General features: G+C 40.4%; 1 protein-coding gene across 3 annotated transcripts in view; it reads left to right on the top strand.

The window, feature by feature from the left end:
• Positions 1–18,759, top strand: part of USP54 (ubiquitin specific peptidase 54) — a 77,427-nt gene that overhangs the window by 48,950 nt on the left and 9,718 nt on the right. For 2 of the 3 annotated variants that reach the window (XM_066621152.1, XM_066621153.1), the window contains exons 13-20: positions 704–929; positions 1,980–2,110; positions 5,662–5,835; positions 7,356–7,475; positions 8,605–8,791; positions 11,124–12,553; positions 16,287–16,402; positions 17,630–17,770. In XM_066621152.1, coding sequence (XP_066477249.1) covers positions 704–929; positions 1,980–2,110; positions 5,662–5,835; positions 7,356–7,475; positions 8,605–8,791; positions 11,124–12,553; positions 16,287–16,402; positions 17,630–17,770 — 2,525 coding nt within the window. Of the gene's footprint in view, positions 1–703; positions 930–1,979; positions 2,111–5,661; positions 5,836–7,355; positions 7,476–8,604; positions 8,792–11,123; positions 12,554–16,286; positions 16,403–17,629; positions 17,771–18,759 lie in introns of those variants that run through there. The other variant, XM_066621154.1, reaches the window with a different exon arrangement.

Genomic DNA, 18,759 nt, shown 5'->3' with positions numbered 1-18,759 from the left:
ATAGAACTGGCAAAACATATGGGAATGATGATATCCTGTAAGGGTGTTTTGATCTGAGCTCAGTTGCATATCAGACATCTGCGATCCATTTTCCTCCCCCACCAGGAGGCAATACCTGGTCAATTGCACCTCTGGATTACAATAGGAAGAGACGAGGAGAGACCTGGGTTGGTGGATGAACTGTGCACTTCTGAATTTTTTCCTTTTTTAAAGGCTATTTCCATGCTGAGGAATATGTTGCAAACCAGGAACTTTTGAGTCACCGCTTAGTTTTCTGGGGGCAACTTCTAGTTTCTAAAAGTGGCAGGGCAACCCATTAATGATCAACCTGCTTTAACACGTAGTGTTATTCTGAAGTCAGGTTTTTTTAAAATCAGTTTTTAAAAAGAAACTTAATATAACTTCAATTTTAAAAGTAAAACATCAAATTTAATTTTTTTGAAATCTGATGTTTTAAATCTTCTTTTAAAATAATTTTTAGTCCATCTTGACAGCTGAATGTCTAGAAGAAAAGGGAGGTGAAATCTTGACCAATTACTAGCACACCTGCAAATATTTTACCTCAATTGCTTTAATGTATTTGTTTCTGAACATGCATGTAATATTGCCTATTAAGGAACACTTAGGAAGCTGAAATAATATGTATATAGGGAGTGAGGGAATGAAAGTTGAGTCTTTTGACATTTTCATTTTATTTTATCAGATAAAGAATTTACAGAAGAACTGCAAAAGGAGCCAGTCTCTCAAATAAGACCAAACCAATCAAACAGGTATAAGCACTGGGCTTTAGGTCGGGGCTCTCACTGTATGACAGATCAACATCCTCGTCTGATCCAAAGGATGGAGTCTGGTTATGAAAGTAGTGAACGCAACAGCAGCAGCCCAGTTAGTCTGGACATACCTCTGTCTGAGAGTTCAGGAACCTCCAGGCAAGTTTTGTAAAAATGCATTTTAAGCCTCTGTTTGCAACAATCTAAAGCTCAGTTCAGATACTATTCATGAAACACCATGTGGTTTGACAGTTAACAACTTTGGGCATTTACACTGAAAAGCCATCTATAAATTTTGAGTAATACATAATGTATGGAAGCTGCCCAAGGGAGAGGTAAGGGAACAAAGTTGTGAAAAGTGGTCCTTTCCTTGCCTAGAGCATGGTAGTCTTTTGTACATGTGATGGTGTTAAGAGAAGGTAATTCTTAGATGCATAGGTGTGGTTCAAGGCTCTTTTTTCTGTCACGAGTAAATCTCTAGTCCTTGAACTACACACAAGTAGATGGTGTCTGGTGCTCAGGTATTCTCCCACTATAGCTGTGGGTCACCACAGTTCACCTGTAAAAGTAAACAAACCACCTTTTTATTGTTAAATTTTAATTGTACCTGTGAGGTACTTGGCTGTTTATATTACAAGCCTTAGCCATTATATATACATGAGGTAGCTATTTCACAAACTGTAGGCTGGCTGCATGTTAAGATGCAGTTCATCTTAAAACCATAGATTATTTCTGAGCATTGTGATATGAACGAAGAGCCTGTTCAAACATATTGCTCTTTATTCCTTAATTAAGAGATTGTGAGCAGGATGTGGGATCATGTACTCTCTTCCCCATCACTCCCTTCTCTGGCACAGATTCTTTCTACTACACTTAACTATGGTAAAAGCTTATGTGGGCACCATCTTGTTTCAAAACTGTAGTGAACGGAAACCCTAATTCACATTAACCATGGCTAAAAATGATGCTATTATAGGCTTGTAACTGTTATTAAAACCAAGGAGGAGCACTCACAAGGAGAGGGAGCACACACTACACTGTTTTCACTACCAAACTCTTTAAGAGAGTTAAGAAACACCAACCCCAAATATATATTTTCTGTGTCAATAATACAGAAAAGACTATAGAGACTTTGATTCTGGAAGAGACCGTAGAATCAAAGATGGTCAGGTGTTCCATATTATAATAATCTTGTTTTTCCTTTCAAAGGGATTCTCATATGAAGCGACCTGTTCCTGCTTGGCGTAATATTCCCAAATCACATAGTAGCAGCATCTTGGAAGTCGAATCTGCTTCATCTAACACTTGCTGGGCAAAAAACAAGCACCTCGTTAGTAATGGTAAGATGCCTATTTTTTTTTTAACTGCAAAACATCTGAAGCCCTGGAGCATAAATTAGATTTGTGGTCTCCTCTAGCTGTTGGCTATTCCACAGTTGCAAGAAGAGGAAGGTAATCAAACTTTTGACACTGCTAAACTTGTAAGTAGAGCTACATGTACTCCTCATTGATCTGTTTTAGGTATCAAACAATCATGAGAATCAACAGAATCAGTAATGAACTTTGTGCATTGTTCATGAGCATTGAACCTGAGTGTAAGTGGTGTATTGTCTGCAGAGGAGACAAGTAGTGCACATTTATATTTCTAGTTCTGGTTTAATGGGATCCAAACTTAGCAAATCCCACCTTATTCTAAGCAAAGTTTATGAATGAGCCAAGATTTCAAGCCTGTATTGCTATGAACGTGCTTGCAAGTGTGTAGGCAATAGCTGATAACATCTGAGAATGTGCATATGTGCAAGTGAGTGAAAGAAATACATAGGATCCAGCATATTGGTGACGCTTCATTTCCTTGCAGACCCTTTTCCTATGACTAGGAGATGCAGTTTAAATTATGCAAAACAAAAGAATCTGATTACTGTCAGTCATCTTATTTGGCTTACTTTGGAGTAGGTCTGCTAAACTTACCCAACTCAGTTGGATTCACCAACTGCATTCAGCCCACCAACCTGCATTGTGACCTGCCAGGTGCTTGATACCTCCTGCGCTTGCAACTGCTTGCAAGGCAGGCACGTGCACTCAGACACACAGAAAGAAAAGAAAAAAGATGTTTATTACCTGAATAGTGCCTTGGCTCGGCGCATCATAAGTTGTACAGGTTTGCCTTAGAGCAAAGGCTTGTTCTTTTTCCTTTAATAGCAGGTGTTGACAGTTCTGGTTATGCACTGCTTAACAGATTGCATGGTTATTGCAATGAAACAGTTGTGTTTGAGCATTTATTGAAAGCATATGTATAGAACATGTGAGGATCACAGATTAAACATGGGCAGGACAATTGAGGAGGAAGCAGGGCTTAGTAACAATAGGCATATAAAGATTAGAATTAATTGGTAGTAAACAGCTCAAAAGAACTAAGGCTGTGATGACTCAGAGAAAGCATGTTGTGTCACTCTTGACCTACGTGACTTTAAAAGGGGATTGAACAGATTTGTGGAGATAAAGTACATAACAGACTATAAGGCACGATGACTGTGTACTACCTATGAGTTTTAGAGGTAGTTTATCTCTGTGAATACCAGGTGCAAGGGAGTGGCAACAAGATGCAGGTATCTTGTTGTCTTTTGTGCTTCCAAAGACATCTGGTACAAAACAGGAAACTGGACTAGGTGGGCCCATGGCCTTAATCCAGCAGAGTTTTTCTTAGGTTTGTGGAGACACATACAGGAGGATTTGACACTTGTTTGGTTAACTTTTGTAAATTTATAACCATTTCTGGTTTATATATTTTTTAATAGTTTGATTTTTTGTTTTGGAATTTATGGGCAACCCAACTCTATCCTACGCTAGAACAGGCAGGCTGACTGACCTGTGCTGTACCCAGAACAGGGTAGGATGTGGCTGTCGCGCAACTTGGAGTAAGGGGATTTATTTCCCCTTTTGTAGTAAGGCAGTGGCCTCAATAGGAATACTCAGATCTGCGTCATCTTGCTGGCATAAATCTGAGCAACCCTGTGTAACACCAGGCTGCTTGGGAGGGGGATTAGGATATAACCAAGGTTGCCCAGGATGGGTCATCCCCTCTGGGTCCCGGTCTGCCCTCCCTGCCCAGATACGCTCCCATTCCACTCTCCTGCTACCCTCCCATGCATTGGCCTGCCATGACCGGCATCAACTCACCCTTTGCAGGCCAGGGTCCGGCATGTGCAGGCTGGCACGTGTCCTCGTGCCAGCCTGCCAGACTCACAAGGAGGTGCAAACATGCTTTACGACATGTTAGAGTCTTTCCTGGGCCAGCGCACGGGACTTGTGCAGATCGAGCAAGCACTTTGGTTTGCGTTCTAAGTCTGCAAAACTATGCACACTCACCTGGAAGTAAACCCTATTGAACATAGTGCGACTTAGTTCAGTGTAAGTATGCATAGGACTGCAGTGTTAGAGTAGAAATGGAAAAAGCCAAGAAAGAAGAAGTGAACTGAGAAGGGTTGAAAGTGAAAGAAGAAATGAACTGGAATGAACACAAACAGGGCCAATAGACAACTAATCTTGGGTAAAGCAGAGGGAGTGTGAATGGAAATGCAGCCAGAAAATATACTAAAAAGTCAGCATAAGACCCAGGAATTTAAATGTGAAGTGTAACAGAGAAACCATGTGCAGAGGATTAAAGAGAAAGAAACGTGATCTCTGTGTACTGTTGAAGGAAATGTTAAAAGTAGGTTTAAAAAAAACAAACTATAGAGGTCTGGAGACAGTCCTAGCAGTAAAGTAACAGAGTTGGTGTATCCAGGTGTAAAACCTCAGCAGGGATCAGCACCAGATTATCAAGTTCTGGGACTCAGGAAGCTGGTTACACAGGTCTACAAAATTGAGGGTCAGAAAAGTTTTTCCCAAATTTTATGGTGATTTGATATGAATTTGGGGTGCCGATTCAAAAAATGGCATCCATTTTACCCTATCGCGTCTAGTTTTGGAGATATAGTGTAGCCTCTTTAGTGAATGGTTTAAGCAGCTTCCTCATGAGGAAGCCATGGTGTAGGCTTCCTCATGAGGAAGCTGCTTGAACCGTTCATTAATGAGGCCATACTATGTCTCCAAATCTAGACATGATAGGGCAAAACGGATGCTGTTTTTTGAATTGGCACCCCAAATATATCCAGGAATTGGTGTAACATTTAAGGAAGCAAAATGTGTGTTGGTCTGTGTTATCAGTACAGGGGCTGGGAGGCAAGGGTATGATCCAGCAGAACAAGATCTAAGGTCCAGAGGAAGGTGCATAGTCATAACCAGACTGAAAGTTAAGTTTCAGAGTAGGGTAACCGAGATCAGAGACAGCACTTAGGAAAGAGAACGAGTGTGTAGGCAGAGGCCTCTAGTGGAAGTTTAATCACATTGCAGAGCTAATTCTAAGGTTTGGAATTTATTAGAATCTGGTGTATTGGGACTGGTCCTTGGGGATAGCTGACTGGAAGTTCAGGCAGACGGGTGTTGAAGCCTATATAGAGTCCATGACAGAATGCAGATAAAAAGGCTACATAGGTTAATGGTAATTATCAAAATCAGGAATGGCCAATTTGTATAGTCTTCAGAAACTCGCTGAGAAGTTGGACTTGACAGTGGCAGGTTAAATGGAGAAAGAGGATAAACCAAAGATGATAGAGATGCATGGCCAACAGATGGAGAAGCAGCAGTATGGCCAGTAGTAATAGGTCGCCTCTTTGATATGCCTTTTCATTGTAATATTTGCTTAACCTACGCTTTCTGTTAAATATATTAGGTTTAAGAAAGCTGACGTGAGGCAGAAAAAAGTCCTAGTAAGTGGTGTGACAACTAAATGAAATGCAGTGGTCTTAAAAAAAAAAAAAAGTTTTGTGTATGTGTGGTTGTTTTTTCCAAAGGTGGAGAGATTCTTGTCTCTTCCAAGAGTGAACTAGATGAGTTACAAGAGGAAGTGACAAGACGGGCTCAGGAGCAAGAACTCCGAAGGAAGCGGGAAAAGGAACTGGAGGCAGCAATGGGCTTTAATCCCCATCCCAGCAGGTTTATGGATCTGGATGAGCTACAAAACCAGGGTAACACATCTGGGCAGGAAAACTATCTTGTGGAATTTGTCTTATGTGCTTGGGAGGATAAAGGCGATGTGATCTTTGAAGTTTTACTGGTTTTCCACTAAGAGCATTTGGTTCTTTGTTAGTTTTGCAGTTACAATAATACCTTCTGTTGCAGTGACACACATTCCTCCATAGCTTATTAGGTGTACTTAGAAACTGGGTACAGAAAGGAAGTCCTTAACTTGTAATGCTCAGGAATCTGTTGGGGAACAAGATACACATTTAATATTTTTAAGCTTATCACAAAACTTGACTTTTTGAATAACTTGCTATTTGATGCCCCTCTTTTCAGGGTTTTTTTTTTCCTTTTTATGCATGTACATACCTGCCTACTGAGGGTCACATTTCAAGCATCTGATGGACTATAATCCTTAAAAATTTATGCTACAATAAATTTGTTCATCTTTAAGATGTCCTAGAAAGCTTTTGGCAAACTAATTCACATAAGGGGCCAAAGCATGAATGGCCCCCAGAGATGACCTTCAATGTCTGCGAGCCTCCTTGCCATAGACTTTGAGAATTTCCCATTTAAGAAGGGGGGAACTATTTTCAGAAGGATAGTTTTTTCCAGAATCCTAACACGATTGAGCAATATTTTATAAATGAGGAAGGTCATTCACGGAAAGAAATGTTACTTTAGCCCAGGTAATTGCTAGTCAAATGCTCAAATGTTGAACACAGTGCCATGTTTTGCTGTTTCTATTGGTGTAAATGAGAAACTGTGAGATCAGCTTTTATTGATTTACAGCTTAAGCTTATATATATCTACTCAGATGTAAGTCCCACTGAGTTCAGAGGAGCTTTCTCTCTAGTAAGTATGTATAGAATTGCAGACTTAGATTATGCAGACCTACACACATTTTGTTGTCATAAAAGTTAGACTGTTCTTAGGTATATATTGGGGTGCTCAATCAACAAATGATACCAGTTTTGCCTGATTTGCTCTAGTTTTGGGGGTGCAGTATAGCCACCTTATATACTGATTCAAGCAGCTTCCTTCTGACACACCTGCGGCACACCTGGGAACCATTCACAGCACACCAGTGTGCCACGGCACAGTGGTTGAAAATGGCTGATTTAGAGAGTGTGCAACTCACCCAGAGCAGGTTGAACATCACCTCCCTGGTCTGATGAATCACCCACCAATACAATTTCCATTTTGTCTGATTTGAATTTCCATTTATTAGTCCTCATTCAGTCCATTATTTACCCCAGACACCCGTTTAGCACATCTGCTGGCTCACTTACTTTAGATGCAAAGGAGATATACAATTGTATGTCATTCTTTGCAGAATTGTTACACTTCTGAATTTGCCTTATGTCTGATCCAGGGAAACACACTTCAAAATTTGGTGTCTGCAGTTTGTAAAGTTACAGGGCTACAGCTTCTCTGCTTTAGGTAGGAGTTCTGCTTAGCTGAAGGGGGGGGGGAGGAAACAAAAAAGAATGTCAATGAAAGTGAAGAGTACTGCCCCTTGCAGGGAGGACTGATGGCTTTGAGAAGTCCGTGCAAGAGGCAGATTCAATCTTTGAAGAGTCACTGCATCAAGAGCAGAAGGGAGACTGTGTTGCAGCTTTGGCTCTCTGTAACGAAGCTATATGTAAGTAACTCTAAATTGCTTCAGCTTACTGCGCTTTTTACAGTTTACTAATATCTAATCTGATTGCTTAGGTTGACTGGTCAATGCGCATTCACAGTTGGAAGAAAGTGTGTGTTCTGGTCTTGAAAGTGGGACACATCTTTCTGGTTACCGCAATTCTTGGAAATGAGTTTCAGGATTTCTCCAGTTCCTGGTACGAGTTTCCTGGATTTCTCCAGGGGCTCCTTCTGCAATAAGGCAGTTGTGAGTGAGGGATGGCTCTGTTCCCCTTGCAGCAAATTGTTTTGTCTGTTAGTTTGCGCTCCCTTTTGCCTTTCAGCCCTCTGCAAATGATTGGTTTGGGAAAGGGTTGAATTTCCCAAACTACAGCATGTATTTGAAAGGGAAAGAGAAGCTGCATAGTCACCTAGGAAAAAAGGGTCTATGTATTCTACCTGTTGAAATTTCAGGAGGAGAAGGAAGAGGGAAGCATCAGCGTTCTGAGAAGTTTAAAATGTGTGCTGTGACTTTTGGGAATATGTGCTGCTGCATTTCTTTATTTTGATATGTTATATTTTTGATTGGCTGATTCTCCTTCCCCTGGCCTCCATTCCCTTCTTGCTGGTTAGCAAGGTTGCAAACAAACTGGGTTTATAATGTCATGGCTTTGGAAGGTTGAAAATATTTGTGGAAGTCTGCTATTATGGATTAAAGAAAACCAGAAGGTGACATACAGACTTCACAAAAGGCTCTGCTCGCAAGTGTCCCAACTGGCTATGTTTCGCATTTCATTTCCTGACAGGATTTCTTAGCATTTAGAATATAACTATATTTGGAGTTGAAGAAGAGAATATAAAAAGGAATGAAATGGATATTTGCATGAGGGTTAGAGTGACCCATGCCACAGAGAAGAAGGGATTGCTTAAAAAAATACAAAAATTGTTCAACTTTATTTTCCTTCAGTCCTGATTAACCTGTTTGGACACACAGCTAACCTGAATGTGCATTAGTGGGAACGGATGCATCCTTGTGAACTCTTCTGTGGCAGTATTTGCATGTCCCTTTTTTATGTTCTTGCCGCATCTTTTGTTTTTCTCTCCCCTTCCCCAGTTTTGTTTTTGTTTCTGCTATGTTTTCTTTTGCTTTTTAGCTAAACTAAGACTTGCCATGCATGATGCCAGCTCTAGCACTCACAGCAGAGCCCTAGTCGATAAGAAGCTGCAAATCTGTATCCGAAAAGCACGGAGCCTTCAGGATCGCATGCAGCAACAGCAGCCAGCACAGCCGCCGCCCACCCGCCACCCTCCACAGGGGGGCAACATGACCCAATCTACAAGGTAGACTTAAAAATATTGCAGTCCTCCAGATCTGAATTGGGCCTGATCTGGAAAGAAGCAGTGAGCTATATGTTCCCCTGTTTGTTTCAAGCAACTGATTTAATTCTTTGCCTGAGTAATTTTTGGGTATTGTGGGCCTCTCCAAAAAGTGAGAATAGGGGGATTCTCACAATAGGATCTCACAAAACAATAGGATTTTGTTTTCAGTTGTGTAATAGTGCTAGCTCCAATCCAGCACTGTCTTCATGTGATTGGTGTGAGGCAGGTAGCCTTATTGCAAAGCTTTTGCCAGATCACTGGAGCATTTGCTAGCCTTTTCTATGCAAATGTTTATAGTCTATGTGAGCGCTCTTGCATTGGTCCAGTAAGGAGCACTTTCTCTCTTTTAAATAAGATGCTAAATGGTATGGGGGATAGATTATCATTTATTGTTAGTGATATCATGGGTGTTAGCTAGTAAATATGGCATTTAAAAAGTTGCAGCACCCAATTTCAATGGATGCTCTAGAAGTGAAAAAAAATTCCTTTTTCCCAACCATGAAACTATAGCACAAGTGCTGAAAAATGTTATTACTCTTTAATAGAACCACTATTTGGGATAAAGACAGCAACAGGTATACATTGAGTGTGAAATACATAAATGTTTGAAAAAGTCTTGATAGTGACTCATTTCTGCTTGTTTATCAAAGGAGGTTTTCTTTATAAGAAGAGAAAATAGAAAATAGATGATAGTAATGTTTTAAAAAAGGAGAGATGCTTGAAGACTAGGAAGAGGAAGTTGTGGGTTGGAATGACTTTATTCTCCCAAAATTGGATCCATACAGTGGAAAAAAATTCTTGTTGATACAATCTTGACAAATCTTAAGAAATCATAATGAGCTCCCTGCAGTTGTTACACATGGGATGCTTGGAGCCCAGCAACCAGCCCTAACCCTGTCATTCTGTCCTTGTTTTACATGACCAATCTAAATTGGGGGCCCTACATTTTTTTTTGCAAAAGAGAAAGACTTGGAGTTCCAATCATGGATCTGGTTTGATCTTCTGGCTTGCTTATTCCAGGTTTCTCTTAACCCATTTGAAATTTAGGTGGAAAATGGCTTGAAAGTCATGAAAGGAGTTTCCTTGTTTGATTTTTTTTTTTAATAAGGAAAGGGAGAAAGACTGGAAGAAAGAGACTTGAATATCTTCTGCAAAATTTGTATCAGTTTTGCTTCTAATGTAATGGTTTGTTTGGAGGAAAAACATTAAATTGAAATCTCCCAATTTGTCCTCTTCCCTCTCCTGTCCCTCAGCCCATTGAAGTTGTGAATATCTGAACAAGTAGACACGTATGAAAAAAAGCTGAGAAGACAAATACTGATCAATCTTTGCCATGGTTATACTTGAAAGTTCTGATTTATTTTCCAATACATCACATTATGGTTCTTGGAAGCCTCCAATGTGCGTTAAAGAGTTGTCAGATCCAAACGGAAAATTCTGACACACTTAAAATATTTTATCTATTATATTTCATAGATCTTTACCTCTGCTAAACAAATGCTCCTATTAAAATAGAATTTAATAGGTTTTGTCAGAGGAAAAATTCTAATTTATAGCACAATCCTATGCGTGTCTGCTCAGAAGTAAGTCCCATTGTGTTCAATTGGGCTGACTCCTAGGAAATTATGTATAGGATTGTAGCCTGACAAACTAAACCAGTAAACATTACAATGATTACTGTTTCTTGAGAGTAAAAATGAATTTTATCATGTAGCGTTTATTGGTTGAAATTTCTGCATAATTGCTTGTAGATTTGTGTATGGGTGACTGAGGTCAACCTTTTTTGGCCAGTGGAGCGAAGAAGTGCTCCATCATAATGTAGTAATTATCTGACACCCATAGGTCACTAATTGCATTATACTAATCTTCAGTGAGGTTTATCCTGTTCCATTCCAAAATTCAGTCTCTGAGAGCCCTAGATTCTAATGGCAAGCTGTGTGTATGGTGTTAATCCGTCCATTCCTTCAGTTCTGCCACTGCTCTTTGTTTTCATTTTAAGATAGTATACTAACACACACCTGCCCAGCTTCTTGCTGTGGATTCTATATGTGGCTAGTGATTCTAATTACCATTGCAATTCATGTCTGAAAGACTGAACGTTATTCTGAATGGGCAACTTTTTTTTTTTTACTTTTGTTTATCCAGAAAATTGCTGGCAGAGGTTGAATTGATCATTTGCCTTATATAAAGGTGAATCAGACAGATGTTGGAGTGGAGTTTTAAATTATGAATATAAGATTTTTTTCCCATTAAGAATTGCCTGTCATTGACTGTGATTTTATGTGTGTTTCAGTGAACAGACTGGCTCGCTCCAAATATTGCTAAGGCAGAAAACAATACTGGAACCCAGCAGAGAAGGAGAACATGGGTCCAGCTCTTATTTCCATACATCTGCCTCCCATCATGAACTGCAGTCATCTTATCCAGAGTCTTTCCCCCTGCATCCTCCTGAAAGCAGCCCCTCTAACAAGGCTTCTTTGAACTTCCAATCTTCTGCTGGTTTCAGTGATCAAGCCCCTCCTTTTCCCTGTAGACATGGTGTAGGTGACAGATTTATTCAAAGTGAAAATAAAGTTCACTGTGATGTGGAGCTTGAGGAAGACTCCTCCATGAGTGTAAAAGATAAGGATTGCAACGGTAGCAGTAAGTTTGAAGAAGTACACGACATAACAGCTTCTCTGACACCGCATTGCAAATTTAATATGATAAATTCTGGATCGTTGCCTACACTCTTCCCTTCTTCACATCCAGTGCAAATACCATCAGATAAAAAAGACCTACGTAGCCCTTGCTTCAAACCATCAACCTTTTCAGAGTGGCCCTCTGCTGCTCAGCAAGGGGCTTATTGTGTCATAACTCCAGCTTCTCCCTCCCCTTTGCCTCATTGTCCTCCGAATCCATCGCAGACTGAAAAAAGGTACCTCAGAGCAAACAGCCATGAGAGTTTACCTCACTCACAGGAAGAATTTGTCAGTGGGAACGCTCTGAACCCTGAGACAATCATTACCAAGGGGCTTGTTTGGTCTCTTGCAGAACAGTTTCAGCAGTTGCAGGGGGTCTCTCAAAGGGAAAGCACTCGTGAGAATGAAAGGACAGTGACTGTCTGTCATGATCAGAGTGCTCCAAAGTCAAAACTACCACAGGAATTCTTCAGCAATCCTCCATCCCTTGGTTATAGGCAGCCAGTCACTGAAAACCAGAAGAATGGAATGTGGCCTGCTGAACAGTTTAACTTATATCTGGGTTTGGGAGATGAACTGAGTTCTGTGGATTGTTTTAGTGCTCACAATATAATTTCTAAAACTGGATCACACAATGAAGAGTTGTGCAACAGAGGGAAACAACATTTTGTAGATCCTGATTTCCACCCTGAAATGCTCAACAAAGAGGGAGAAGTTAGACAGGAGAATGTTAGAAATCCTGCTGGTTTGGTTGCATCTGTGCCTGTGGACCATTGGGTGGACAATGTTAAAAGGTATTATAGTTCTCAATTAGACTGCAAGAATACCAATTGGGTTCTCATGCCTGGGAATGAGCCACCTTTGTCCAATCAAAGAGCCTTTGAGGAGGATCCCATTCAGAATCACCCACAGTGGAATCAGGACACAGAGCAGGAACTTTCTGAGCTGGAGCCTCTGTATCAGGCTAGCTTGCTGGCACCTCAGACAAGCCAATCTTTATCGGGAAGGTTGGATGTTTCCCGACATCCATTGGACAAGATGGGTAAGCTTACTGCAAATGCTAAGTGCAACTGTATACTTGAGCAAAACATGAGCTTTGTGTATATAAAATAAATTTAAAAAAATTACAGTTACTCAGTGTTTTGAAAAGTATAGAAGGCATCCTGATGTAGACTAAAGGCCAGTGTTGGCCTTGCATGTTCTGTGCTTGCATCAGGAAAATCACTGGTCATTAAATTAGGAGAAAAATGCAATTTGTAGTTTTCTGTTCCCTAAAAATAGACAGTTTTTTGTTTTTGAAACACATTCATGAAGCTGAGGATATGACACATAGGTTGAATATAGAATTGAACATCACTAGGAAAACACTCCCAACTTTTTCCTCTAAGCCAAAATTCCTTGTTGTTCTGCTGCTTTATTCTTCAAGTGATTTGTGCATATACCTTGTAGAGAATAAAGTTTCTCTTGTTGAACAAGCCCCTTGAACTCCTGTCCAGAGAAGAAAATGAGAAGGTACTAAGGTACCTCTTGTGTTGAGTGCGACAAGAAGAACAGAGTACTCTTCTGCCCAAAATGTTCATTTTTCTTTTCTGTCAAATTTCACACCTGGTGTCCCAGAAGAATTTGATGTTTGTGAGCACAATATTGCTTCTGTGTTATTTTCCTGTAAAAGTGGGATTGTGGAATGACAGAAGAGCAGTATAATTCTCATGATTAAAATTTGCATCTTAGAGCAGCCATGACCTTGGAGTGTTCCCATTTAAGTTGGGTATGTCTTGGAATAGGAATGTGAAGCTCCCCGCTCCCCCAGAATGGGGCAGGGGGGTAGAAAGAACAGGCTGGGTTTTTTCCCCTCTAAGTTCAGAGTTATTACACTAAAAAAGAGAGAGAGATTGAGGGAAAATTGAAAAAGTATTGTTATGAACTATTTTCTCTCTTAGAAAACTAGATGAAATCCTTAACAAAAATATTATACATTTTATTAATATTTAAACATTACAAAAAAGTGAAAATATAAAATAAAGCATTTTTAAAATTGGTAGCAGTATTATAATATTTCATTTTGAAATGGAAATGCTTTTTAAGGCAGTGTTTTAAAATACAGGTGGTGCTTTGATATCCGCAAGGGATCCATTCTTGAACCTTCCACAGATACCAAAAACAGTGGGTATTGAAATTTGTGGTATTGGCACCTTTAATTCTTCTAAAGAAGACCAGAAGTTGCAGTTTTTTTTACACTTTTGGCCATTCTGAAGCCCACAGAGGCCGCAGGCGGACATGCACAACCTCTGCAGGCTTCAGAAAACCCTCTGGTCACCTTCGGAGGGTTCGGGTTGAGCCAGGTCTGGCTCAACATGGGTCCAAGGCACCCGTGTTGAGCCAGATCCACAGATGGAAAATCTGCGAATAAATAGGCTCAACCTGTATTGTGTTAATTGCTCCTTTACTCACTCAATGTTAGACAATCTACAGGGTCATGAAATCACAATACAAGCCTATGTTGAAATCGCATGATATGAATTCAATGTGGCTAGTTTTATTCGCACTTACTATGTCCTTTTCTTGGTGGTAATGATGCAGTACCAAAGACACCAGTGTTGTTTACTTTCCAAATGTACTAGTAGTCCTTAATACTGGGATTTGTTAGCTAGGGTTTTTAAAAAAAAATTTTTTCCTCCAGAGAGCTGGAAGCACTACAATTTGAAGGATTGTTGCTTATGGCATGTGAATTCATTCCATTGTTGCCATTAATAAACAATTGCTGCAGGTTTTTGTAGTCCTTCTCTTTCTGGGTAATGCTAAGGAGAAGGAATGGATTTCTAAGATAATAAACATTTTTGCTTATTTCAGTAGTGATGATTCCAGTAGTATTAATATTTTTCTCCTGTTTTCCCATCTGGTAGAAACTAAGAAATGCTTACAAACCTTCAGTTACAGCATATTGCTGCTCTATTTCTAACACTTCATTATATATGTAATGACTGTTGGAATTAAACTGAAGGCCCAGCCCTGTCCAACTTTCCAGTGCTGATGCAGCCATGCCAGCAAAACATGCACTGCATCCTGCGGTGTGAGGCCTCCTCAAGGTAAGGGAATGTTTGTTCTTACCTTGGAGCTGCATCAGTGCCGGAAAGTTGGATAAAATTGGGCCCAAAACGTTTTGATCAATTATGAACATAAACGTTGCACATATTTCAATTTTTCCCTTGGGAAACAACCTGTGTGTTTCTCATGGCTCAAAATTTCTGATAACCCTAGAGCTCTGTGGTGTAACATTATCTTTTATTTGATATCTGTATTGGGGAGGAACGGGACTGATTTTAGACTGTTACTATCTTTGAAGGCTGCAGGATTTGTGGAATAGTGCATCAGCCCTGAGAAATAGTTTTCTGAGATAGCAGTGTTTCCTACTTCAGGTGTTTTAAATTGCTACAATAGGACTGGGGCATTAGTCACATTGTATACATATCCCATATCTTCAGCAAGTTTTTCGCTATAAAAATCTATTTTTTGTCATTTGTAGTAAGTTATCCCATAAAAGATTTTGCATAGGTAGTCCAACTATTGTTTTCTTAAATATTGAGGTTGATTATAGTGTCTATGTCCAGTCAATATAATAGTATGATTATAGTGTGCCTATACCCTGTTAGTACAACTGACTTTATAATACAAACTTAGACACCTTAAGTCAGTGGTATTCAAACTGGGGCGTTGCGACACCCAGCCTGAAGGCCCTGGCCTCTGTCCCCTTAAGGGGCGGGGGCAGCGAGGAGGCAGCAGTGCGATCCGCAGGATCGTGTCGCTAATGGGGCTGCAGGGACTGGGATGCACTCACCAGTCCCTGCAGCTGTCGTCCTGGGGTGCGGGGAGGCTTGTGCGAGCTTCTGCAGTGCTCCCCAGCCTGCAGAATGTGAAAGTGGAGCGTTTGCGCTCCACTTCCGCAAAACCGGAAGTGGAGTGTGATTGCTCCAATTTCACTTTCTGCAGGCTGGGGAGCCCTGCAGTCGCTTGCACAGGGCTCCCCACACCCCAAGATGGCTGCTGCAGGGACTGGTGAGTGCATCCTAGTCCCTGCAGCCCCCCTCAGGGATCGCGTCGCTCCCCTCCCTGCAAGCACTCTCCCTGAGAGTTTGAAAACCGCAGCCTTAAGTCACCACTTTTCCTCTCATCACATATTAGCTACTTCAATCTTGATGTATTTTTGTTATCTGCCCACGTAAATTTCATTATTAGGCTTTGCCACCATCTAATCTGAGAATCTTGAATTGCTGTTGGTAAAAAAAACAACTGTGCCTATTTAACATGGGCAAACAGTTCAGTACTGAACTGTGGAATATTTGTATTATGCATTTCGTGTTGTGCTCTATAGTGGTCTTGTTTCCATTTTTAACAAGGAAGAACAGGATATAAATAATTAAAAATAAGCAGTGAAATGCTCTTTTGCCAGCTTACAAAACTGACTCCCTGTTGGGTTTTGATGTAGGAAAAGAAGCAAAAACTTGATCAAATGGAAAGTGTAGGAATACAAAACTAAGATATAAGTAATTTAGCTTGAACTCACTCAGCTGCTAATGTGTATGACAAACATTGTCTGCTTTTTCAGTTATGATAATTGTTTCTGAACCATAAATGTGGTTTAAGATTTGTTACAGAGACCTTTGTTCATTTCATTGTCTCCTTGAGTTTAGGTTACTGTGCCAATTATTGAGGGCTGAAAAATATTTCACAGATATAAATTTAGTTTAACCCCACAAGTTTTTTTTATTTTCCAACAGCATCTGCAAACTTAACTACGAGGAAGTTATGCAATGTAGGTCGCACGGGTCTTTCAAAAACACCCACTGCAGAGATCGAACGCAACATTTATGGAACAGTATCTCCAGTCTCCAAGGTATTAATGTGTTAAAAGGACATGCAGGGAAGAAGATTGTGTTAGAAGAATGTTAGATCCTGCACAAATAGAAGATGAGAGAAATAAAGTATTGAATGTGGAACAGTTATAAATACTTTTAAAAAACTTCAGATCTCTCTTTTGAGAATGGAAGCAACTAGAAATGCTTACATAGTAGATATCTTAATTTGAGCAGCGTGCAAGAAACTATTTTACTAGTACGTCTGGAAGTACTGCAGCTGAACACATGTCACAATCCCTGCCCAGTAGGCTTTTGGCAGTATGCAACTCTACTAATAATGTTCAGTTTAATTCTCTACTATAATGATGCTAGGCCTGGTGTAATGTGGCATTGAACACAGCCTGTATATGATGTAAAATACATAACTAGTACATGCTTGCTAGGGGTGAGCTCCAGCAGTCCATTGCAGCTCTGTGAGGGCTGCTCAAAGGTGTTGAGCTTGAAAGTTAAGTCCTGCCATGTCTGGTATACACATCATTGCCAGGCATAGAGAGAGATGCTGATAGGAATCTCTGTTATGAGGGGCTGGTATCAATCCTTTTAAAGGGCTGCTAACTCAGAGACTGGGCAAAAGACAGAGGAAGAGAGTAAAGGAGGGGAAACAAAGAAAGGAAGTCTTGAAAGGAAGAAAATGAGTCCTGAAGAGAGCAAAGGAAAGAGGAAAGGGGTGGTTGATCTGGTCAGCACAGACCCATCAGCTGGGGGAGCAGGTTCTCTACCCAGAAGTAAGCCAGCCAGGGCTGAAGTGAAGCACCTAGCAGGCATCCCCTAATGGAACTCACCCTTAAGTGAAGCAACCTTGCTTAGTTTGACCCTCAATTATTATGCTCTTGTTGAAGTACTTTTTCAATTGAAGCATCAGTAAAGGCAGTGCTTGCATTTACTCCCTTGCCTCAAAGTCCTTTCATTAGGGCTAAACTGTGTGCAGCATGGGAAATTCAGAATCTTGCATGGTTGTTTTTTAAGTTAATAACAGCTGTGGGCAAAAGGATGGAATTAGATCAGAACTATAGCACTGGCATGGGGTTAACTCTTCCCATCCCCCGCATGTCATTTTTCCTAATTAAAATCAATGATGAACAAACATGAAGGGATTTTAAGGATGTCCTGGTATTTACTATTCAAATTATATATTGGTTTGCTGTGACTGCCTTGGCTGATGGTGCTGTATGTCGATCTTTCTGAACATGACAACATCTCTACAGGTGCCATACATTAGAAACCATGGCAAGGAGTCAGAAGAAGAGGAGATGTACAGTGCAGAGAACTTCCGTCGCATTGCACGTAGTCTCAGTGGGACAGTCATCACAAACAGGGAAGAGACACTTGTCTCTTCCCACAGTTTTGTAAGTACAGGAGTCAAAGAATAGTGTGCTTGGGTTGTCTTTTTCCTGTTTCTACCTTCTGTGTTGCTGTGCTGCTATTCAGGCTTAAACGCAAAGGATGTATGTTTGAACAACTTTTAATCTTCTCTCCATTTAATGGAACATCTTGTTTATAACATTGGTGCACAGGGCAACTGAATTTCACCTCTCATTTACATTCTTTTACTATTTATAGTATTTTCTCAAGTGACACCCGTATGATCGAAACTGTTAATTGCTGTTTCACAATTTTCCCTCCCTCCTTCCACCTATCCTCAGGTCCCTCCTTCCACCTCTCCTCAGGTCAAAAGCTATAATTATAAAGACTGTAAATCGTCATGAAATCTGTAAAGTGCAATATTGTGGCATTGATTACTCTAATATTTGGTGCAACATGCTTTCATTAAGATATGCACTCCAAATTTGCTTACTTAGACTGCCTGCTTGGCTATCGGCCTAGTCATCCCTCAGCAACAGAGTTCAAAGCCTGCTCGTCATATTGTTGTGTATCTTGCTTATGATTGGCACTCAACTGATGATTCATCTTGACTGTTTTTCCAATTAATCCTAAAACAATCACCCTACTAATCTAGGAATCTTTCAAACTGTTTGATAATCAGTACCATTACTGATCAGGTTTTCTTCCCCCATCCAATAGATCAGAGGTTCCCAAACTGGGGTGTTGTGATGCTCCAGCCAGGGAAGCCCTGTCTGCCCCCTTAAGGGGTGTGATGATGGTGGAGGCAGCGACGCAATCACCCAATCGCGCTACTGCCAGGATCAAAAGTTGGTTGTTTTTTTTTTACACCTGTGTCATTTGTTCTTTCTGGCCAAACTCCTGTCCTGAGCATAGTGGGTCTCCTTCACGGATACTCTGAAATGAGCGTAGTTTTATCTTTGCTCATTTTAACAGTTTCTGCTCCTATTAAAGTTGAAGAGCCTACTGACATCTGAAAGTTGACAGAAATTTT

Source organism: Tiliqua scincoides, chromosome 3 (genome assembly GCF_035046505.1).
Source record: "Tiliqua scincoides isolate rTilSci1 chromosome 3, rTilSci1.hap2, whole genome shotgun sequence".
Lineage (NCBI taxonomy): Eukaryota > Metazoa > Chordata > Lepidosauria > Squamata > Scincidae > Tiliqua > Tiliqua scincoides.
The sequence above is the reverse complement of the archived record's forward strand: the minus strand, read 5'-3'. Positions and strand labels throughout refer to the sequence as shown.